The 25,109-nt window shown below is 41.6% G+C and overlaps 1 protein-coding gene across 1 annotated transcript; it reads right to left on the bottom strand.

Moving 5' to 3' along the window:
* Window positions 1-2,977: 2,977 nt before the first annotated feature.
* kiss1ra (KISS1 receptor a) lies at window positions 2,978-24,885 on the bottom strand. The gene is made up of 5 exons (XM_030404220.1): window positions 23,728-24,885; window positions 20,028-20,152; window positions 8,643-8,778; window positions 8,251-8,489; window positions 2,978-7,384 (listed from the first exon to the last, which is right to left on the bottom strand). Exons 1-5 carry the CDS (start codon window positions 23,972-23,974, stop codon window positions 7,004-7,006), a joined length of 1,128 nt encoding a protein of 375 aa, XP_030260080.1. The 5' UTR covers window positions 23,975-24,885; the 3' UTR covers window positions 2,978-7,003.
* Window positions 24,886-25,109: the final 224 nt, after the last annotated feature.

Raw genomic sequence — 25,109 nt, 5'->3', positions numbered from 1 at the left:
TTCTTTCAGTATAAAGACCTGAGAGTCTGCATGGAGAAAACACATATTGGTGTCAGTAAACTACACTCCAGACAGTTGACAAAGGGGCACAACTGATTGGCTCCCTTAGCTTTAATGTATCATCCAGAAATTACACCATCACTGGAAAAACAGGTTCACTGATTGTGTTTTTTTCTGTTAATTTATTTAATGGGTCAGATTTTTGCAATGTGCAAAGAACAAAAGGAAGTGGTTCAATGGCCCAAATCCTCATTCAGCAGCAAGAGGCTAGAAGATGGAAAGCCATTGAATTAAAACCTCAAAGCAGCTCAACTCTCTTTAGTAAAATGAAAACAGAAGTCTTTGATGGAGGAGTGATAAGACAGGCAGAAGAATAGAGTGTGCCTCAGCTTAGAAATCACATTATGGCACCTGCAAAAATCCAGATCCAGATACACCATATTGTAAACATATTTCACTACAGGTAAAAGTCCTGCATGGAAAATAATTCTTAAACTGTCAGTAGACAAATGTTTTGCCTCAACACATCACGATGAATTAACTGTTTGATTGCACATTGTAATGGATACAGAATAATGTGCCCAGTCACCCGGTAAAGGGAAGGTTAATTGTCAGTCCATTGTCTGCTGCTACTTTGAGTAAAAGTACTGCAGTAGTACATACTGATACCAAGAGTCTGTTAAAAGTCCTGCACTGAAAAAGTACAAAAGTATTGTCAGGAAAATATCCTTAAAAGTATTTGATGTCAACCAATGTCCCCTGACTGTTAAACTATTTGTATTATATCATTAGAATTGTATGACTCGTGTATGAATGTAAAATCAGGATTTCCCTGTGGTGTGAAGTTTGTTGAGGTGGAGCTCATTTTTTAATCATTTTTGATTTGGTTTGATTATTTCCGTGGATTGATTTGCTGATTGTTTTCTCCATTGAGCAGGTGTTTGCTTGATTTGTAGATTTTGGTGATTGGATCACACAACGTTGACTTTCCGACTTGTGCCTCAACAACATACCTGTGGAGTTTCTTGTCTGCGTCTTGCACGGTTGTGACAGACAGACAGACAGAGATACAGAGAGACGGACAGACCAAGACAGAACAATAACAGCTCGCTAGAGTGGATGGACATAGTAGTTATTGGGGTACGGTTCTGCAACTAAAAACGAATATTGGTCAGGGCCGGAAAGTGGCTATTGACCTATGAAGTTTTGTGACATTCATGTTGACACACAAGCAAAGACTCACAGGGTAAAAACATTACCTGGCAACACCATGGAGGCAGGTAAAAAATCTAAAAGTCCTTAATTCAGTGGAGCAGAAGCATGACAAGAAAATACTCTGGCATCTTGTTATAATAAGCAAGTTGAAGACATTGGAGCTTTGAGAGTTTCTTGATCCTGATTACAACTCGGATGTTTGTGTCCTTATTCAAAGTCCGTGAAGTGGTGATTAAGATCGTACTGATATAACATGAATGTGGCGGAGGAAGCAGCTGTTTTTATACTAGCCATGCTCCTTTTGTCAAAAAGCTTCTGTTGTTGCTACTTGTACTTGTACTTAATGTTCTGAATACAGCTGAACATTAATTGCACACGACTCATCACGTACGGTTCTTTTCTCGCAAGTATTTCCTGCATTCGATCACAAAGCTTTGAGCACAATATTTTTGCTCAGAATGCACATTACATGTCCGGAAAGGCCGCTTCGTCCACACTGGGCCGCAGGGTAAGTACATAATGTTTAACATTGAGAGATGTGTCATAGAAGCTATAATATGCCGAGTACAGTGAGTGTACATGAGCACCCCGCGGCCTTTGTGTTCCTGGCTTTCGCATTTTCATGAATCAACCCTCCCACATCGACTGCTTGCCGTCTCCTGCAGCCTTTCTTTAGTTCAACTTGAATGATGTCAAAGTCGCGTTCATGCATTATCAACTCGGAACTAAATCCACAGCAACAAAGTCAGAACTCACTATTGTTCCTAAGGTCATCCGTATGATGTACAATGGGGCACAGTGTGGGCAGATCATCTGTTACGGGATCTGTGAGTCATGGCTGTGGTTGTGTTTTTGTTGTTTTTCATTAATTGAAAATCAGCACTGGGGACTGTTGTTTCTTTTGTTACATTTTACATTTGGTGCCATTAGACTGCTTATAATAATAGATAAGACAATGCACACACGTCTCTCATTCTCTCTCAACATGAATTTGTGTTAATCCCTGAAATTTAAAGATAAAGCTTTTCTATATATTCTACAGACTGTTTGATGGTCAAGTGCAACCAGACTGAGGACATCTGCAGTATTCAGCTTTTTAGAATTCCACCTCATCTGTTTAAGGTTGCATACTTTGTGCCATCCTTCTTTTTAAATCACCTCTCCTACAGTATCCTTCCTTGCGAGACTAATGCCGGGCTCAGACTAGACAATATCAGCGCGACAGTACTCAGACCCAGCAGATGAAGGATGATGGGAATTAAAAAGGAGTCTCAGGCGACAATATCCAACTCTACATCTGTGAAACCTCACGACATCTCAACAAAAAGACATAATTCAATGACGTGCTCCATGACAACGTGATATTGCAGTTTTAATCAACCAAATGAACAAAAGATAAAAGATAAGATTTCCCAGTTTTATACAATTAATATAAGAAGCTAAAGCTGCGCTGCACCATTACACCTTGTGCTTGTCTTATTGTACCATATGTTTGAGCTTTTATTTTGAAAAAACAGTTGACTATACATATTATATATTAAGAGTTAATTAAAAGATTAAATCATGATTTTGATCAATTTAATCAGAATGGTCCCAGTAAATACTAATAATAGGTACTTATGGTGTTAAAGCTTATGTGAAAGTGGCTCTGCAGTCATTTCTCCTGTATAAGCCTCCCAAATATTCTGCAGACAATTCTACTAGAATTCTACCAATAGAGTGTAATAATTTATGGTAAGAAACTCAGTCAGCAAGCAGACAAGTCCTTCTTTTTGTTTAATGGCCAACAAAAAAGAAAAGCATGTTTTCCAGATGATTCACAGTGCAAATGTCAAGCATTGATTCAGATCAAATGTCGTCATGTATCTGCAGGATAATTTCATGATTGGCACCAACAAAATGAGTTTAACTAAGAGTTCCCCTTAGTTATTCCCTCCATAGTGAACGTAATACAGACATGATTTCACATTAACCCTGAGTCGTTTTTGATCTTCTTCATTTAAAAATGGCTTACCTTGACATTTAAGGGTCACTTTATTTTACTCTTCAAGATTGAAGCTTAACTGAAGAAAAACTGCTGAACAACCAGAACACAGATTTAGTAGAATCACAATCTCTGAAAAAGAAAAGCATAGGTACGAAGAGCGAACTGTCGATGCAAAGCACACAACATGAGTATCACTGGTGAAACTGGTCCTGATGAAGTTAGAAACAGCCTCTATGGAAAGAACACAGCACAGTTCACATTCATTAAACAGCAATAAGCAGTCATTAGCATTAAATTGACCAGAAAAAGGGAGCAGCGCGACAGAAATAAACCCTTTTTACCTTGTAATTTATTCCATGTTGAATATTCTGAAGAAACTGAGCAACGTTTCTTTTTGTTGACTGTCTTTTATACATTTATAGTTATAGTTGTAATTTGTGATGGAGCTCGTATCACTTCCATCTCGAATAGAAAAACTCAAAATCATTCCAATCAAATGAAACTCAGCGTGCTTTTTTCATCTAAGGTAAGAATATGTTTAACTGTGTGGATGCAAGGTATATGTTGTGCCAAAACTGTATTCAGAGGTGAAGCTACAGTAACATCTTGAAGGAAGTACGCAGCAATTTCCTGAACAAGTGAAGAGGATGGGGGCTTGTTTTTTAAAACGGACAAAACAAAAACAAAAGAAAACATAAAATGGCTCCCTACAGCTCATGTGGCATAATCCAAGTGTACGAAATCCCCCAAATAATCTGAAACAGCTGTATTTATAGCCTTTTCTTGGCAGAAATCTATACTGAAGCTATTAAGCTAAAGCGTTAGCACATACCCTGTCTGAAGTGTTTCCACGCACTTGATTGCACATTTAGGGTGTAAATAATGTATTTTCTAATCACTTTGGGATCTCAGGGCTTCCAGATATTCGGACTTCACCAGACAAACTTTTTCTATTTCTGTTTTTTTTTCCTTCTAAAACGTAAGAAAGTCCCCATCTACTTCAGTTGCTTAGTAGAAGGATGCAACACTGTTTTGCTGTGAAGCTCCAGAAATGTTTTGCTGACTTCAGAACCTCCCACTACTTTCCATCGGCAGTGGTGGGGAGATAATGACTGGATTTTCATTTTTAGGTGAACTTTACCTTTAAGGTACAGAGAGTTGTCCATAGTTAAAGGTTTCGCCACTAACATGTTTCTGTTAATGACGACTCTTGAGTACCTTTATGTCACCTATTTATCCCTAATTATGCCGGCTCGGGTGGTTTTTCCTTTTCAGAACATGCTGATGTAATTTAAATGAACCCTGAAGACTGCCAAGTCCTACAGTATCTATAATTTAAATTAGAACTGCATTAGCGGATTTTCTATGGGCCATAATTTGAGCTCTGATTTTGAATGTCACTGTGTGGGATGGATAGAATAGGAGTGCATCTAGACACTGGAGAGCTGACAGGGGCTTTGTAGACTTATCAACAATCATGGGCTGTATTTCCATTGCCAGGCATCTGCTCTCTGAACAAGTTTTCCTCTAAATGCAGGCCACAGGCTATATGGGTCAGCTCCTCTATTTGAAATTCAGTCCATCCGACAAGACCATGCAAGGCTGTTTCTCAAAGATGTCACAACTGGTCTTCCAATAAACAACACCTGGGTACACTTGGTGAAAGTGCATGTGCGTGTATGTTTCTACAGTGTGTGTGTGTGTGTGTGTGTGTGCGTGTGTGTGTGCGTGTGCATGTAATGAGGAAGGTGTGAGGATTGTGTGTAAGACTCAAAAGAAATGTAAACACTATCTATGTTTCACCAGCCGTAACCTCAGCTTCAGCCAGCTCCCACTCATCACACTTGGCAGCAAGAGAAACTCCCATTCAGCTGGATGCTGGCTCTGTTTGCTTGGATTCTCACCAAACAGAAAAGCATAAATTTAACCCTGTCTTACCCTGAGCTCACTGTTTCACAGCTGGTTAAATGTAGTAGAAAAACAAACATCCTGTCCTGTTCCTTTTTGTCTGGGGCAGGCTTCTGTCTCCATCTCTGTTATATACCACACAAGCAAAAAAACCACAACACATAACTTACATGAAAACATGACTGATTCAGCAGCTGCCATGCAAATACATACGACCTATGCTACATATAGAGGACCAAAACTGCCAAAATAAAAAAAATAAAAAAGGCTTCACAAATAAATAAATAGATAAAAATGCCATTGAATACACTAAAAATTATTTTAAAAATAAATGTAGGCATTGATATATTCATAAATGTATTCAATGTGACATGAATTGATTTATTTACCTTTCCATCAGTTTACCTATCCATTTTCTAATGTTTTAATTAATTAATTGTATTTTGTCGATGGTAATTTACTTAATTTTTTATTTTTTTATTTTGGCCATTTAACTCCTCCACAGCAACAGGCAACTAAAGATGGTTATATGATTACAGAGTTGGTCGCCTGCATTATAAAAACTGTGACATTATAATACCACATCCATTGCATTTGGCTTAAATTACATTTAACAACAGACTTTGGCTGACATGACGACTTGGAATTTGCTCTGAAACACTCCTTACAAGTTGGAACTCTAAATTCCAATAACTCCAATAAGACATGAACACAGCATAAATACAAAGCCAGAGCCAGACGGAGATCGACTTACCTTCACATAAAGGCTAGAAATAGAGATCAATGCGAGATGGTAACTATAGATTAGTTAAACTTACTGCACCGTTGCCTAATTGTTCACATAGTACAAACTAATCATGTTTTATTTTCTAACAAATCTAAGCTGTGGTTAGCTTTAGGCACAAAAATAACACACGGTATACATACATGACAGGAAATCAAAAATAACACACGGTATACATACATGACAGGAAATCAGGAGAATAAGCTTGCTTTCCTACTTCCCAAGTCCCAAATAATATGCCTGCCAACGCTTCTAAAGCTCACTAGTTGACAAGTTCTTTGGTTATTAGGAGTGTAATGGTGCATGTTCTAGCATTTGCACCCCTAATGTTTATATAAACTATACATGTATGAATGTGTAACTTTACGAGCTTTAGAGGTGCTGGTAAGCATTTTTTTCTTCCTTCTTGCAGCCTTCATGCTAAATTAACCAAATCTCCTAATTTTAGCTTCATTTTTTTGTCTTTAAATGCGAAAGAAGTCCCAATTTTCTCATGTAACACAAGAAAAGAAACCAAAATGTAACAGAGACGGCAGTTTCTGGCACGACAGATACAGAGTACAATGTCTCTTGTTGAATATTCCTCTTTCTCTCCAGTGATGGGAACAAACGTCAACCCACATAAATGAGAAAAAAAACATGTCCATAGGCAGCTATTCTGGAATATAATTTGTCCATTCAAAATGCACATTCAGCCTTCGGTCATTTCCAAAATACTATATCCTCACGTGTCTTAGAATATATATACATTATAAGCTATCCAAATGGCAGAATGTGCCTCATTGTGTACAGCTGTAATTTAGCTGTGGCGTTTGGCAGCTGACATTGTGTTTCAACGCTGCCTATCCTTGGCAGCAGAACAGGTAACCTATTGTGCCAAACACTGTTAGTGTCCATCCATATTATGAATCTGTGTTTTTCCATATCAGTTCCTTAATTAGTGGCAGTAATTAACATAACTATAACGTGTCTGCCAAACATAGTCTGTCCTTTTGAGATCAGCCAGTCGCTCTATTTAAAAATTGTTTCAGTATTTTAATTTCCTTCTTCCAGCGATTGCCCTGCGTACGAATAATCATTCCATTCTTCAATTTTTTTTATTCTCAGATTCAATTCAATGCGTTGTTATTGTTTCCTTCCTCTGCAGCAACAAACTTGATCTCAGCATTGGCAGTCCTTGAAGCCATGCTGCTATCTCTGACCTTGTGCTTGAACAGAAATGGGAAGGTTTTCCTGAAGGACTTTTGGAAAGTAGCTCCCATGAAACCATAAACTATGGGGTTGACCGAAGAGTTGGCGTAGGACATGCAGTTGGCCCACGTCTTGATCTTGTATGTGGCGTAGTTGGGCCGGTAGTTTGGATAGAAAGACTGGAAGAGGGCAAAGATCTGGATGGGACCCCAGCAGATGGCGAAGAGGAGGACGATTACCACCACCATCTTGGACACTTTGCTCCTGATGCTGATAGTTCTCTCTGACAGGAGGTTGACCTGGCGAGGCAGAGATGACAGGAGAGTAGTTTTATTAAGGTGTGTTCAGGAAGCAAAGCAAAGGGGATTTTCCCCATTCGTTGTTTGCATAATGTTGACAAGTGGACTGTTTGTGCAGTGGGTATTTAATCACCTTAAACCGCCAATGTGCCAAATGTACAATATATATTTCATATATATTTCAACCTGCAATTACTGATTATTTGGACCAACTGGGGGCAGAGTAGTTGATTTGCTGAACTTGCTAGAAAATAGGTACCAATTCATAAATCCAGAAGGTACAGAAATACATTATTTTCCAGTGTTTCTGGCGATATGATAGATATAATTCCAATATTTACTTCCCATTTAGCTCTGGCTTTGGTCTCTACCAACTCCTGAGGGAAATATATGGCTGATGAACTGCTAAATGCTCCACTATGTTCATCAGCTAGCCCCTAACTTTTACTGCATGTCATTTGGTTTTAAGCTACAGCTGAATAAAGCTGTGCTGAGGGTCAAGAAAAACATTAAAGTTGCAGCTGTTAAAGCAAAGTAATGAACTAAAACATACTGGAAAACTTTATAGAACTAAAAGCAACTGCCAAGCTGAGTGACAATTCTCCGTGGGTTTGTTATAGAGGCACCTATTGCATTTCACATGGTTACAGCTTATTTAAAGAATGGTGCTTTCAAAGACATTTTCAAAGACGGCCAACTTTAAACTCAAGATAACACACTATATAAAGGCCCAGGAAGTGCCACCGTACAGAGACAAGAGACCTTTACATCTTTAATTATAGCTGACAATTCGCAGCAGCGGCTCGTAGCCAAGTCAAGTAAGTACACCTGAGCACAAAACAAAGCAGAACAAACCTTGTCCTTACCTGATAGTTGTTGTCTACGGGCTCTACGGTGGGCTGGCCGACCCTCTTCACCATCAGAGTGTAGCAGAAGGAGATAGTGAGGACAGGCAGCAGGTAGGCAGCAATAAACTGGTAGAGGATGAAAGCCCTTTCATGGGTCTTAGAGGGAAACCTCTCCATGCAGTACTGCCTCGGGCCGTACCAGTAACCCTCCTCTATACGCTGGTATATCAAAATCGGGGTGGACAAGATGAAGGAGCCTGTGCAGGACATGGACTCTGTTAGTTGAAGTGGTTTATGTCACGCATGCTAATTCTCTGACGTAGTTTATATACAAATGGTACTACTAACAGGATAATAAATCATTTAAAAAGTGGAAATGAGAGTAATCCAATCAAACGAGCAGGACATACCAATCCAAATGCAGATGCTGACGATCATGGCCACCTTCGGAGTTCTGTGTCGGAGAGATTTCAGAGGGTAGACCGTGACGTAACAGCGGTCTCCGCTCATAGCTGTCAGAGTGATGCAGGTGGCTTGGACTGTCACCTAGGAAGGGCAGTTAAAAAACATAGCTGATGCATATGTATGATACGATGCTATGACACACATTGTGGTTAAGATGTAGATGCTGGCTTGTTAATACTTTTTCATCTGACTATGTTCACCTACTCAGGGATGCAAATTAGCTGTTAGCTTAGTGACCCCCAGTAGTGGCTTCCTTGTTAGTAGGAGATCCTTGCCAGCTAGCTACCTGACCGGCATGGGGCATGTGCAACTCTCAACAGGTACAACACTGGCTACTGGCAATGGGAAAGCAGTCAGCAGTCTACTTTCAACGGGTTTACACGCTTTTGATTTTATTTATACATCCGAAAATCCCAATCACATTGCTTCAGTGGGCTTTACAATCTGTACAGTGAACGTCATCCTCTGTCATTCGGCCATCGATTCAAATGAGGAAAAACTCCCCGGACCAAAAAAAACCCTTTTCTTTTTTTAAAAACACCTCAGGAAGAGCCCCAGAGAAGGAATCTTTATCTTTCTCGTTCCTGCTGCTCTGTGCACAAGCTGTTTGAGCGAGCTGTTCTCTCAGAGGGCCAATCACAAGCTTATAAAAGTTCCTAAATATTCTGTGGTAATTGCATCAGACGTCGTACACCACCTTTCTAATGGTATTTTATGCGTTCAGCCTCGTACATGATCACCAGCCTCATTAAGAAGCAGAGAAGTACAAGCAGTACAAGTCTTTGGTCCTCAATAAACTCGCTTTATTTCTAATTCGCTTTCCGAGCTGTCTGATGTTTTTGCTAATGAGCTCTGGCGCTTTTTTAGTCTAGAAAACATGCGGGAAGGGAACGAGCGCAGGAGGAAACCTGCTGAGCAACAGGAAGACGGAACGCAGAGAGGAACCTGCGTTTGTGATAAGTACTTTTCAGTTAGCATATGAAGAAATCACTCCATTTAATTTCTAATGGCGTTCGATGGCGCTCGACTCTATGATGTCTGGGCACATCAGACGAATACTTATCAGAAACCAAAACGTGGAGTTCATGTTGCAACAGAAGCAATTACAGAATACATTTTTTTTCCTGGCGCATTTCATCTCACATCACCTGCTGATAAAAATGCTACATTTTATTCAAATCTCATATTTGTTATGTTCCGCAGTACGAGAAAGTCTCCTCATACGCCTCTGTACATTGATTTTCAGCGGGGTAGGCCTCATCAAATTCTCTTCACTTCAAGGGGCCGTGCGGTGCTATATGCAGGTGAACTAATCCATACCGCTTTAAAATATGTGCAGCGGGGTGAGAAATGAGGGGTCAGAAGTTCGCTCTGTGCTCTTCCTCAAATAAGATCTAATTTTGTCCCTCTTATGTTTCTGCCTCTTTCTCCGTTTCTCTCCCTCCATCTCTCATCTGCGACTGAAGCCGGCGCCCATTACCCTCCAGAGGTTTGGTGGGCCACATCAGTTTTTCAAAGCATGTGATGATGACAGAGGGGGTCGTAACGAGTTCAGTGTTGTGGCCACTGAGGAAGTGGGTGCCCTGATCCCTCAATTTTTTAAGACGCCTGGTGCATTAGGAACGAGCCACGCTGTTCTCTTTAATGCACAATGTCAATTCAAAGGAACAGGCTTCCGACATCGCAAAGAGAATGTAATGAGATCATCTCATTTCTTTAAGGGAGCTGAGGAAAGATTGCTTCATGTTTTACAAAAGGCGAACCTTGTGTTGCGCAAAATCTTCAACAAAGTAGCCAGAATAAATGTATACGTTTACGATATACGTTTTTGCAAACCATCAATATATATTGTTGCAACTTAACATCTATACTTTTATATTCTGACAACTCTGCGCATAGTCAGGTTAGGTTTAGTCACAAAAAACACTGTGTTAGTGTGAGGAAAAGATCATGTTTTGGCTTAAAATGACTGTTTTGGTCACCAAAAACATGACTGTAAATTGCACCGAGGTCTCCTCAAAAATATCCATTGGTGTCACACGATTGAAATGTTGGCAGCTTTCTCGCCTGTACTTCCACCACCACCCTCTCCAACCTCCAGGTGTGAAGGTCAGGGCACAAACATGTAACGTGAACGTGATATGACACATTTCGCTGAAATGTCAAAAATAACATATCAGCGTTTTGCAGAAACCATTATCTGCCAACACATATCCTGCTGACTGGGCTGAAAATCTTCCCTGAAAACAGCCGGAGGTGAAGATCTGGTTAATTCAGTGGCATCTAGTGGTGAAATTTCCAGACAGTTTGGTTTGTCCATTTTGGCTACTCAAAAAACAGACTCTATGCTGACTATGCTTAGAATATAATAGGGATGTATATTGTTAGGATTTTATCAATACCGATACGGATACCGATACTCCTTATCGGTACCGATACTTATCGATACTCTTATCGATACTACATGTAATTTTGTGTAAAAAAAAAATAAAGACTTTACAAGATGTCAAAAGCTTCAACCTTTTATTAACACAAGGTAATAATAAAGCTTCAACAGAACAGAAGCTATGCAATTACAAATACTCCGGAACAGATAACCAGGACTTTTATATCTGGCGGATGCCGGAGCACGACGCAGCAATTCAGCTGAATTTAGCACCGAGCAGACAGGAAGTCAAGTACTGAAATATCAGTATAGCATCCGCTTACTTTACAAAATTTTTATGACACATACCTATAACTGCGGTCGCGAGTGATTATGTGATTATCGCGGAAACTCCTCGGCCTCGCGACGCCAGCTGTCTACCGTACTGTACCGTGGCTGACTCAAAACGCAACCGGTGGGGGTTACCAGACAGCAGACGGCGGAGCAAAACTGGATCAGAGCCATAACGCAGCAGGTAGCAGGGGAAATTCGGGGTAAGCAACATCACCAACACTTGGAGCATAGTATGAAGCTAAAGGAGTGTGGCATGTTTGATTGCTATAACAAAGCGAGTACAGTTAGCAGCCCGGCTAACGCTAAAGACTGCAGCGCCAGAAACCATCCATGTCAAAAAACGATGACAAAGTTAAAATAAATAAATTAAAAAAGTACCGATAACAGTTCTGTTTGTCCAGAATCTTAATGGTACCCTGGTACCGACCCAATTAGGAGCCGGTACCAAAAAGTACCGGTCCTCGGTATACATCCCTAAATATAACAGGGGGGAACATCGAACCTGCCTTCCAGAACAAAGGCACTGAATCTCTGTTTAATCCACAGAAAAACTGATGAAAGATCAAAAAAACTAAAAAAACAGTTAAGGGGAGGTTACGTATGTGTGCTACAGCTAGCCAGGCTAGTTGTTTCACACTGTATCCACTCCTTACGATAACCTCGCAATGAGCAGCGTTGTGGTGAATGGCAAATCATTCTGAAAATATCAAAGTATATTAATTTTATTCCGTCTTTTTGAGGCTGATGCAGTTAAAATGTTGGCGATAACATTTTGCAAACCACTGATACATTCACTTTTGTGCATAGGCCACCTTATTGATATCTCTACAAGATTTGTTGTATCACCCTCTCATGACCCATTCATCATCTGACTTTCATATGTAGAGTAAATAGAACATGAAGTTGAAGATTAGGAATATTAAGTTTCAACATATCTGCGGTTTGTGTAAACGCACATTGCTAAAAACCTATTTTGGCGATTGGATTGACTCACAGTAAACCCTTCTGCTGTTAGTCGACATTGTGACGCTGTGAGTCCACAGCTTTTAAAGGCAATCCAATTAGAAATCCATCAGACTTCCATAACTTATTCAGCAACAGCCCTGCGTGCATTATCATCAAAATAATAAAGAAAATGAAAAATGAATATAAAATAATACATCAGAAAGATTAAAAAAGAACACTAGGATAAAAGTGTAGTCCAGTAGGGCCTCCACATTTTCCTTTTGATCTGTTACTGTTATTGAAAATGTAGTTTATCATATGTAGCTGAAGAACAGTCTGGTTTATTCATGCAGTTACTTTAACTATTCATGAAATAGCATGCGCTCATTCAGTCGATTGTTTCTCGTAGGCATTTTTCTCATTAGCGTTCCAACTGATTTTACAGACATAAAATACTGAAGCTAGAGAGAAGCTGTCTGTGTCCCTCTCTCTCTCTCTCTCTCTCTCTCTCTATCTTTGTAATCACTACCTATAGCAACAGCCCCCATGATTCCTCCAGACAACAGCACAGAAATGACCCCAGCTGTCGAACTGCAGAGAAAAACACTCTTCTCACAAAACAGAAAAGAAAGGTGTAAGAGGCGTGAAAAGCAGAAATCTGTCATGTTTTCGTTCGGTGAAGCTGGAAGGTCCTACAAGGTGACGAGAAAGAAAGAAGAGAAATAAAAGGAGGAGATGCAGCTCCTCACATTGACAGAGATACAAGGTACACGTGCCGTCTGTGTGTTTCTCATTCATCCTACTTAAAAATCAACCTTTGCCAGGAACTAAGGAAAGTATAGCAGCTGTATATACGTATATTTATATATTTATATGAGAAACAACATGTTCTTTTTCTCTTTTTGCTTTGGAGGGAAAATAAACTCAAAGACAAACGGCAGACTGTCTTTATTCTTGTAAACACGCTGGTGTTCATTTCATTTTCCGAGTAACGCCTGTTTCAACAAATGTTGAATCTGAGATAGATTTACACTGAAAGGAGAAAAAGAGAATAACAGATGTACGAGAAACCTTTTAATTTCTTCTTTTTCCCCCTCATAGTTAGCTCTGTTTACTTTCTTTGATCGGCATCTACCAGTGTCGCAGTGAGCGGTATTCTGACATCGACGGGTGGCTATCATGGCTCTCAAACTCAAATGAGCCGGAGGTCACTGCTGGTATTGTTATCTCGTAGGAGGGTCACTTCAGTGTTCTGGTACTCTAAAATTGTTGTGTTATTTCTATTATCATTCTATCAAAAATACTAAAATACAAACAACATTTTGTACCCTTATTTTATTTGTCCAATGTAGATAAGTTAAAGTAAACCTTGCACTGAACTAACAAATGCAAGCCCTGAATACATTTGTACTTTAACGAATTTGCATTTCTCCTCATATTTCACATTTTAAACCGTTGGTGCAAATCATATTATCTTCCCATGAATAACTATAAATGTATACCTCGCACTGAACAAACAAATGAAATCCCTGATGAAACTTGGTTCTTCATTTTTTACCAGACACTTGGCAGCACCTCTGCTCGAACAGCTGAGCCACATTAGCCCTGATGGATGTCACAGTTGAAACCCTAAGTGCTGCTTCAGGAAGGGCGTCAGTAGGGCCTGGACCTGTGCGTGTTATTTATTACAGTTCATAGCCGGTCAACAGTTTCTCTACGCTAGAGATAGAGGGAGTTCTCTCAGAAACTGTCACGTCATGTCTTTAGTTTTTAGCTCACAAACTCAGCAACTCTTCTGTTACCTGGAATCTGTAAGTAACGCCCCTGATGAAAATGGCTCGCTGTACTCTGTCGGTCCAGTCTGTGCATTCATCAAGCGCCGCAGAGTAAGCAGGGAAACTTCGGGCTTTGTCCCATAAATGTCACTTGATAACTTGTTAATCCGCTCTGCCACTGTGTTTGCCGACACAGAGATGTTGTTGAACAAGCTCGCCTTTTTCTAGACAAAGACTACATGCAATACTTGCAACATGCAGTCCTTCAGAAACGGCCCCTCTGTGAATTGGTTTTCCCACTTTGAGGATTAATTCACTCATCACATCATGGCAGCATCAGCGACCTTCTTCAATTTACGTAGAAGACCTTGATGATAAAATAGTCGTCTATGTAGCAGCGTGGCTTTAGAACGATGAATTTTTATCAGGCGGGCTGCAAAGAAAAAAATTATGTATGCTGTATAAATATTATAATCCTGTCTGTGTTCATCATCCACTTTTCTTATCGGTTCGGAAAGAGACATCTCAGCCAAACTAATACGACTCTGAGCCGCCCACTTCTCCACAAAAACTGCACGGACATGTGCGCCACCATGACCGTTGCCATTACATATTTTGTGTCCCATGAAACACATTTTACATACATCTAGAAAAGGAGTAAAAATGCTCTTTTGGTGGATAGTGCTGGAGGACAGAACACACGATTGTTCAAAACTGAGTCTGCATCGACTGAATAGCTGGAAATGTGTGTGGATGTGGGGCTTTTTTCCCAATCTTTATCCAGGAGCATGACTCATTGATATGACGTCCAGATTTTGTAACGCTCCCTCGAAACCCCTGTGCTTGCATTTGGGCTGCAACTGTGCAACATGTGAAACATCCACTCTCGGTTTTCTCCTGTGCCCACTGTGAGGGGGACTGCACAGGAATATTCAGACATGGAATATTAAAAACCGTAGGGAGCAGAGCGTGCTCATTTCATCCCTTTTGCAGGCAGTTAAGAAGCAAGATTATCCACCAGTCTTTACGCTCAAACAGTAGAGCTCAGTTGTGTTGAGACATATAATGCTCATTTTCAGGTTCATAATTGTATAGAAGAGTAAGATTGACAGAGGAGACGATGACAGGGTGCATGTGACCTGGCATACATTTTAAGTATCATTCATACTTATCAAGGAGGACATCATTTAACATTAAAATATACACAAGATGCTCTTTAAATAAGACATATATAATCACATATTAATTGGTGACTAATTTTTATATTCTTAATTAGTTTACAAACGACACCGCAGGCTACTTGTACTTGTAATTTAATCAAATCACGTTTATTCACATATATTTCAATAAAATCAGATAAATAAGAATAATATCAGATATTTCATTTTAGTAGTGTAAGATTTCCACAATGCAAGTAGAAGGTGTCCAAGGTGCATTACGTTGCAGGGTGCAACAACATGGAGAAATTTCGTCGCATTAAGCTCCCTTAAAGGAGAACTTCGGTCGATTTAAACATGCAGCTTCATTGCTCAAGCTACCCTTGACTTGCCAGTACCGAAGACGCGAACAAATTTGGTCCAGCCCTTACAGAGCTCCGTGAACGGAGATGTAGCATTGAACGCTAACAGCATGGGGTCAGAACTTTACACTGTGTTTTAAGCGTCTTAACATGCTCCACATCTCACACCAAAACGTATGCAACATCAGCAGACACCTTACAACACAGCACTGTAGCGTGTATGACTCAAAATGAATAAAAAAAGTAGTTAAAACAGTGTGTTTGTGCAAGGAGCTACTTACCTGTTTGTTGACATCCGTGTGTTCCGGTAGCTAGACCAAACTAGCTTATCCATCGAGTGTGCACTTAACAGGCTTAACAGGCTATTGTAAGGCTCATGGCTCATGACAGGCTGTAACATGGACATGTACATTATGAACAGAAACACGAAAATGCTGGAATACGTTTCCGTCTCCGCCAGTGAGGGAGTAAATGCACGCTCGACGGATTGACTAGTTTGGTCTAGCTACCGGAAGACGCCGATGTCAACAAACAGGCAAGTAGCTGCTTGCACAAACACACTGTTTTAACTACTTTTTTATTCATTTTGAGTCACACACGCTACAGTGCTGTGTGCTAAGGTGTCTGCTGATGTTGCATAACTTTTGGTGTGAGATGTGGAGCATGTTAAGACGCTTAAAACACAGTGTAAAGTTCTGACCCCATGCTGTTAGCGTTCAATGCTAAGTCTCCGTTCACGGAGCTCTGTAATGGCTGGACCAAATTTGTTCGCGTCTTCGGTACTGGCAAGTCAAGGGTAGCTTGAGCAATGAAGCTGCATGTTTAAATCGACCGAAGTTCTCCTTTAACATCCTTTTTTCCTCTTCAGATGACGTAGGGAATACTAATCACGTGTAACGCAGCTAATAGAATGCCTTGAAAGGTGTAGTGCTGACCAACGAAATAACCCCTGCCTCACCGCGATTCCTTTTCTCTCTAACCAGGTTCTTACACTCCCATCCTACAAGGCTTTTACACTCTTCTTTGCGAAACAGCAGCAGCAGTTGTGCAATCCGTCATGTAATATTGCTTCAACAGAGACTGATGATGAGCGTAGTTCACTTCACCTGCTGTTCACCTCTGGTTCTCACTGAACTGAGAACAATTTGGAACACCGCTGGTTTTTAATGGTCTGAACTTCTTTGAAAAGAGCGGTCAGCACTAATGTCTCATTATAATCATACGAAACCTAATTACCCCTCTCCTGTGCACGATTAAATGGTGGCGAGTCTCCATTCATAGAGACGGATTAAAATGTTTTAACGCCATGTGTGCAGGGCTGAGCGATGAAAGGCAGAGAAAATGGTTGTGTTGAAACAGACGGAAAAAACTGATAAAGAGCGACAGGAGACGTGTGCTCGCCAGGCAATTACTGTTTCCACTTTTCACATGGGAAGGTTTTTGTCCCTCAGGAGTCATTGAGTCACTGCTCATCTCTGAAAGGTGTCCAGCTGACCACTTTGTTCAGAGAACAGTCATTATGTTAGTCCAATGATGAGCGCAATTTTGACTTTACTCCTGCTCCTGCAGCCGTTGTAAGTTTTACGACTGGTCTGAAGAAGGCTTGAGGATCAGTGTTGCAACAAGTGTAGGTATCTGGTCGGGCGTTCTAAGCTTGAGACCAGGTTTAAGCTTTGTAGGTGCGAGCGGACCCTGAGGTTTCCATCAAGATCCAAGCATTATTCCCTAAGAAGCCATCTTAAAATGTTAGAGAGAGCACAAATAGTTAATGGGGTCTGTTCTTGGCTGAGGCACATCCTCCATCCAAGCTTTGTGGAAATGTGTTCAGTGGTTTTCGTGTAATCCAGACAACAAATGGACACGGGTGAAAATATGACCTCTTCAGTGGAGGCAGTAAGTGGTCACATTTCAATTCAAAATGTTTTGGGGCCTTTCCACCTGCCTCTCACACTGACTTTTAACTCTTCCGTGCTCAAATTATACAACTACATAATCATTATACATTAATAATTTTCATAAAGGCCTAACGGGTCGTCTCCTCCCCACCTCTAGTTTCATAATGAATACAACTAAACAAAATATAAAATTTATGAAATTCACTGCATGTTTCAGTCTTTTTCTTCCTCCCTGGGACATTTTTTGTTTTAGACTGTGCATCGCTTGACAGGTTGCTTATTAACGAAACACGAGCTATCAAATTCCTCCCACGTTTAGACCCTTGGTGACAGTGCGGGCTCTTCGTATGGGTGCTAATTGAGCTTTTTTTTTGCGTAGTTCATAGTTATTAGAGCATAGTTCAGTGTAATTACAGTGTTGCAGAGAAACATTGTATTTTGAGGTGTGAGCTTCTTGCCCGCTCATTGTCAGGTTTCTGGCATTTCAGGGTATTTTAATTGGCTCTCCTCTTCGAATAAGCTGAGCCAGGTCAGCAGGTCGTGGCCTGTGCTCGGCTTTCTGTTTGTGATGCATTTTTACAAGGAAGAAGAAAATATGTATGTGATAACTACACTAACAGAGGTCTTTTGCGTTGCTGTACTCATGATTAATGGCGTATCCTGTCACTGCAGGACAGGGAGCAGGGGAAAAAAGCAGAAGTACAGTAGGCCTATATCTCTGTCTTCTGGCCGCTTCGCTGTGGTTTTTTCCATCCATCCACTAGATTCTCTCAGATTTTCTTTCCTTCTCACACCACCTGACCGCCCCGTTCCTCTACACACCTGTTCCCACCTCCCTTCTCCTCAGTTGTCTGTCCTTCCTCTCCCACCTGCCTCTCGTTTCCTCTTCAGACACTTACCTGGCTCATTCCCTGCTCATACTCTGCAAGTTCATCTGAGTTCTAACTTTGCTTTCTTGCTTTCTGTTTTTGTTTCAGGCTCAGTCACCTAAAGCTTCCTGCCTGTCTGTACAGATACCTGGCTGGGTTCCACTTTCCAAGAATGAATGCGGCTCTTTGGCTCTTAGACATACAGTATATTATGTTTGAGCAGCTGTTTCACGTGACTTGTTGCAGGGTTGGCGTCTTGCACCTTGTCTTTCTTTCTATAACGTAACTCTAAAGATGCGCTGGTAACTGGTAGCACCAATGTCGCTGCCATTAATCTTGAGTTTGGCACCCAACCCTCAAGAGTTATCATCAAGTCATCAAAGCATTTTAGCATCTTTCAGCTCATTGTATTGGTCTGATGGCCCACAACTTTTCACCGCTCTCATCAATGCAGTTTCCACAATGAGCAGGCAGTTTTGTAAAAAGTGGCTAAGCTGATAAACATAGGGACGCATTAAGGAGTCTGATATTTCCCTCAGGAGTTGGTGAGGTCAAACAGGAATAAAAGGGGAGTAAATACTGGTGATAAGCTGGAACTTCGCATCCTGAAAACACACGTAAAAAATGTTGTGAACCTAAGTGGAGGAAGGTGTTATGGATTACTGCGACTCTGCGAGGATAAGACCTTCTGAATGTAAAGCAAGAATTGATCGAAGTAGATCAAGTGGTAGATTCAACCCCCATTTGGAGACGGGCGCAAGACAAAAACAATCGAAAACACATACAAGTACAAAGAAACAGTGGTGTAAACATATTTGATGCTGTATTGCATCTTGGAGAAGCACCATTTCGGTGGCACGACTTAAAGAAATCAGCATCGCCTCAACGCTCATTATTCATACTCTCAACACAGCAGAACACCACCGTAACACCATCATGTGTGGAGAGTCCCTGAGTGCCTAAGTGGTGGTGATAAACTGGGTCAGGTGGCGGCATACATCTAAATATTTCTTTATGATCAATGTCCAGCTTGTAGAAACATACTGTATTGAATTCAGTCATGGATGCTGTTCCCAGTGTGCTTCTCCTCATGCCTTTTCTCTTCTGTTGCAGTTTGATTATAGCTACGACATCCTTTTGTGTCACTTTGAGCTGTATTTTGATGAGTCCACTGTCATCAGCTGTCAGCTGTGTAAATGAAACGTCTCTCGCTTGAAACTCTTTTTGGAAAAAACATGTAAAAGCAAAGACTCCTTTTCAGCTCTCTCTCGAGACAGTTCTTTCAAAGGCCGGGTTGTTGGCCTCCTGCAGCGGATTAAAAAGACTGGATTTTCTGTGACCCACAGTTGAGTTATGAAACGAGTACACATTGAGCTGCTCCTGGTGGAGAGAATTTGATTGTATCACAGTCCTAAATGTCACCATTGAGAGCACGTTCATTGAATCATGTTATCAGGAGTTTGTTTAGTTTATGAGCAAATCCAGCGTGTTTGATCAATGTCTATTTTTCAGTTCCCTTTGTAACAAGCGCAGATGAATGACACATTCTGAGCCGAGAAAAATATCATTATGATTGTGATAGGATTGAAAGGTAAGTCGTGTGTTTACCTGCTGTAGAAAGGCAACAAATTTGCACATGAAGTTGCCAAAGATCCATCCAGGGAGAGGATAGAGGGTGGCAGTGAAGGGGACGCAGCACACCAAGAAGATGATGTCGGTGGCAGCCAGGTTCGCTGCACAAAGACAGAACAACACACAAGCACTCAGTGCAAAATCACAGGATTAAAACTTTTACCGAGCGGTAAACACATCCTGAGATTTGAACTACAGATGTTGACGTGTAACACAGCGTATTTAAAAATCTGTAACTCAATTTTCCATTTCATTTAGGTTCAATTTTCCATTTCATGTTGTGACAAAGCTGAGCTTGTGTGGTTAGGTTTAGGCACAAAAACGCTTGATTGGGGTCGGAAAGAGATCACGTTTTGCCTTAAAACACCTACGTTCGTCTACGAAAACAGGGCTGGAAATCGTCCCAAATTCGAATTATCCAGTGGTGTCACTCTTACAAATGTTGAAATGCACTCTTGAACGTGGCTTGTAACCCCACCACCACCCCCACCAAGTCAGGTCATAAACATGTAAAATGTCCGTACAGTACGTAGCCTGTGAGACATTTGTTTGCAGAAACTTTAACTGCCAACAATTTATGCTGTCAACTGGACTGAAACATCACCTCCGATTAGTTTATGTTGCTTAGTTTTGTGCGAACTGTATTTATTCTACTTGGTGACTGAAGTGTGTCCGTCTTCTGCAAAGCTTCAAGGTAAGAACGGTCAATGCTGATGTCAAGTATACTTCAGAATCAGCATCTGTTTACTTGACTTTGTGCTGCCTCAGGTGCTTCAGAAAATCAAACACACGACTGTTGATTGACTGATGACACAGGACGTACAGTTCACCCACACAACACGGACTCTTACAAAAACATAAACTGCTTCATTTAAATCCACATACCCAACCCGGTGCCTTCTTGTAAATTCTTGGCAGACAGCACTAGTGGCAGTGATAACTTCAGCAATATCATCTCACTTTTCCTTTTCTTTCAATGTTTAATCAGTCACTCTGACGATATTGCCACACACTGGCTCCTATTTGTTTTACTGGATGATCTAATCACATTGTAGTGGCTGGATCATTACGCTGAAAGGGTGGCCAGATGGTGCACACGCTAACACAATGTTGTTGAATATTAAACAGCTTCAATGCTGTGGCCCAGGGACATCATCATACATCCGGATCAAATTCTAGTCACAGGCACGATGCAATATGCAAAACACAGACACAAATGGCAAATCATCAATCGCACTCCTTCTTTCCCCCATTTATACGGGAAGAGGCGAGCTCATTTTCATATAAATGTATGGACGTGACATGCATTTCTTCTGTGGCCTCACTTAATCAATCACCTTCGATGACAGTTGACGTCAGACGCTTGTAATTGACTTCTACAGAAAAAATCAATCATCAACTTCAAGTCAATCACCACTGAAAAACCAGTAGAGACATGAGGCAGCCGCGTGATTAATTACTCTGTGCTGTTGTCTGTCTCGGCCGGGACTTGTCTGAAAAAGAGTTTCAGAAGGTTTTGATTTATCTCATTTTCTTTTATATAACTGAGATCAATGAAATCCCCTGACAACATCTGTAAGTGCTTTTCCAATTGCCATTCGCCAAGTCAGAGAGATTCAAGTCCTTTGACCACAAGAGGCTGAGGTGCACGACCACTCGTGTCCTGAATGAGAAGAAAAGCATCCATCTTCCTCCAGGGGAGTATTAATTTCTCTCTGCACTCTAAACACAAGATGCATCTATTATGTGGTCGCGGGTTGTGTAACATGACTGTCATGTCTTTCTTTTTGGGGGGGAATGCGTCATGCTCGGCACTAATCTGCTGTAAGTGTCACGGGTTGAATACTGTGTATTATTAGCTACCTCATCAGTGGTTCTCTACGGTGAATAGTGAATCACAGAGGAAGACGATGAATAATGATGCATGTTTCTGGCACAGAACGAGTCGCATGTGTCTGAGATGGAGGCTGGAGCAAGAGGACAGTGGAAGTACATGCATGTATCATCATATCAGTAAGTTTACAGCGATCGCACTGCCTCACGTGCCGATATTATGCTCGGCAACCGGTGGTACCCCTCAGCCAGCCATATGTGAACCCTATTTGCTGAAGTTTAGTTCCGGTGAACTCTGCCTGCTTTATGATCAGGACACACAATGAGGATATCGAGTGTAATGACTCTGTGAGAGCTGTCGCTGGCTTTATTTCCAGGCTTTGATAAATCATATAGTCAACTTCCACAGGTGGTGAGGACGTTCGGAAGGCAGAGTGTGTGTGCGGAGACTGAAACCGTCTCCAGTGCGCTCTGTGCAAGAGACAACAGATGATGAGTTAATGAGTGGGTACAGTTCACATTGTCTTCTGATATTGAGGTGTCTGGATGGCAACACATTCTGATTTTTGAATTTACTTAGTGTAGATTAAATGATGACTAATTGTTTCTCCTCATATGAGTTAAAGAGTGCAGACAGAGGGAAGCTCACAGCTCCAGGGGTCCTAAAGTAGTTTTTCAACTGGTGAAGGCTAAAGGCTAGTAGACGGCAGGCCATCATAAAGTACTAAAACCTGAAGTTGGCCCCCACCAAATGGTGGGAGATGCCCAAACGTTTATGTTCCCAAAGAGGGATGGGGAACCCATTTGGGTCATTTTGGGGACAAGACCTACAGTTGACAGCAGCCAGGTCAGATGAGTTAGGGGAGAAGAGTAGAGAAACAGGTCAACTCCTCTTTTAGGCTATTGGATAATATGCCAAAATAACCAATTAGAAGAAGTGGGTGTTTACTGGGAAAGGGGCTCTAAAGGCCGGTGCAGGGAAAGAAACAGGTGTGGCACTTGGAAAAAACCTCCTAAGAGCAAAAGGCTGAGGTTTTGAGGGAGCAGAGGGCAGAGCATTTTTTGGCATTGTTTTGTCCACAGATTTGATAATATCAGAACACGGCCGCTTCTGATCAGGACTCAAGGCGCTAGATTTTGTTTCAATAAAGATTGCTTCTTCATTCCACCCGCCTTGACTCCACAGACTCCTTTTATGATCAAACTACACGCCGACACCTTAAAGAAGAGAAGCCCAGAAACCACAATATCTCACCAGATATTTTGATGACAGGAGCTGTTAAGTATTCTGTTTCTACTCTATACTAATGCCATTAATAGTGTGACAAAAAAGCATCAAAATAGATCTTCTTCGGTACATCGACTTGCATTTCTGTTCCTCCAGTCGACTGACTGTGACTGACTACCCATACAGTAGAGAAGCCCCTGGGTAAACATTTGCAAAAAAGGACGTGATACGTCTTTTAAACTCTGAGCTATAGAAGAAGAAATTAATTATTCCCAACACCTCTGGCAGAAAACATTTTCACCTGTTAAGAATTTCTCCCATCTTTCATTTCTAATTCAGAACACATCTGAATACCTGACTCTTCCTCTTTATGTCAACCTGTAATCAATATGGACATTCTTGCACGTAGCCACGTGTTAATTGGGCAAATGGACAGTGAAGGTCTTGCTGAAGGTCTTTTGAACCCTCTGCTGGCATGCATTCAAACACTGCTGATGAGATGAAAGAGACCTTGATCAAATATGCTGCATCTGAAGCTGAAGTGCTGGGCGTTCATCATGATCGTGTATACATCCCCGCCTGCTGATCTCCAGGATGTCCCGACACTTGACTCACCTATATAGAAGTTAGTCGCCGTCCTCATCTGCCTGTGTTTGGAGATGACGTAGATAACCAGAGAGTTGCCCACCAGTCCGACCAGCATGATGAGAGCGAAGAAGAGGGGCACGAGCCAGGCATCTGTGAGGAAGGGGTGCTGATCCCCTTCTTCCTCCTCCTCCTCGCTGTCCCTGCGACCTCCCAGAGAGAGGTTCGCCTCGGAGCCGTTGATCCAGACCTGGTCGGTGGAGTTCCAGGGGTACATTGTGACGGGATGGGCAGGAGGATTGTAAGGGACTAAGTGGCAGGTGTTAAGAGAGCCTTGGGTGCCCTCGATTAAAGAAAGGAGAGAGTTGAAAATGGAGAAAGGAGAGGGAAATATGGGCAAAAAAGGAAAAAGTCAGGCGAGGGATATGAACGGAGTAGCGAGAGCAACCGATGAATACAAGGCTAAAAGGTAAGTGGAAAGATTTGAGAAGGAAAGAAGTGGCAAAAGAGAGCAAGGAAAGCTTTGCAAGATGAATGAAAAGGCGATAGAGAAGAGAGAAATCGGTCACGGGTGGATCAATAGAAGGAGAACCAAAAAAGGAGACGGTGACGGTGGATAAGAAAACCTCCAGGCAGCCCTGGGACTTGGCTCACAAGATGCAGACTGTGTGCTGAGGGAAAAAGACATCCACTGTACGAGCAGCTTCCTTTTGTTTTCACCTCTCGTTGCTCCGCTGCTGTTTCTCTCCATCTTCAAGCATGCACCCGAGTCCTAACCCTCCATCCACGGCTTTTGTTTTGGAGGACAGAGGAGTCGCTTGAAAGAAAAAGAAAAAACACGTGCTCGCTTGGGAGTTGATATTTGCTCTACAACCTTGACCAAAAGTAGACACCAAGCTTTGTGTCATGAAGACAATAAAGAGAAAACCCCCAGGCACCGTCCGTTGTTCATTCTCCGAGCGCGGCTGTAATTTGCTCCTCGGTGAGGACAGCCTTGACTTTACTCGAGCGGAGAGCAGAGCGAGAAGGAGATGCTGGCGGCTTTATACGAGAGAGAGAGAGCGCGAGGACACAGACGCAGTGGGGAGAGGAGGCACACACACACACACACTAACAGAGTGAGTCTGAATGCACGCGGACTACAGCATGATTCTGGGACAAATAGCTGATGTCGGGGTCTCCTAGCAACATTATCCCTCAGTCCTTATTTCTGCCACAAAAAAAAAAAGTGCCCCCCCCCCCCCCCCCAAAAAAAAGGCACTCTCTCTTTCTCTCTGTTTTTTTTCATTCTGCTCCACAGGGAACGATAACCTAACTCCTGCAGCTCACATGGAGAACACGGAGGACATACCTCCACACAGACAGAGTGCAGACAGGAAATATCCACTGTATTACGGACAAGCTTCCAGATT

Source organism: Sparus aurata, chromosome 21 (genome assembly GCF_900880675.1).
Source record: "Sparus aurata chromosome 21, fSpaAur1.1, whole genome shotgun sequence".
Taxonomy (NCBI): domain Eukaryota; kingdom Metazoa; phylum Chordata; class Actinopteri; order Spariformes; family Sparidae; genus Sparus; species Sparus aurata.
The sequence above is the reverse complement of the archived record's forward strand: the minus strand, read 5'-3'. Positions and strand labels throughout refer to the sequence as shown.

Coding starts and splice junctions, on each gene's coding strand:
- kiss1ra (XM_030404220.1), bottom strand. CDS start 23,974: ATGTACCCCTGGAACTCCACCGACCAGGTCTGGATCAACGGCTCCGAG. Junction 20,153..23,727: donor GGCGACTAACTTCTATATAG/GTGAGTCAAGTG, acceptor GTCTTTGTGCAG/CGAACCTGGCTGCCACCGAC. Junction 8,490..8,642: donor CAGCATCTGCATTTGGATTG/GTATGTCCTGCT, acceptor TGTCCTGCACAG/GCTCCTTCATCTTGTCCACC.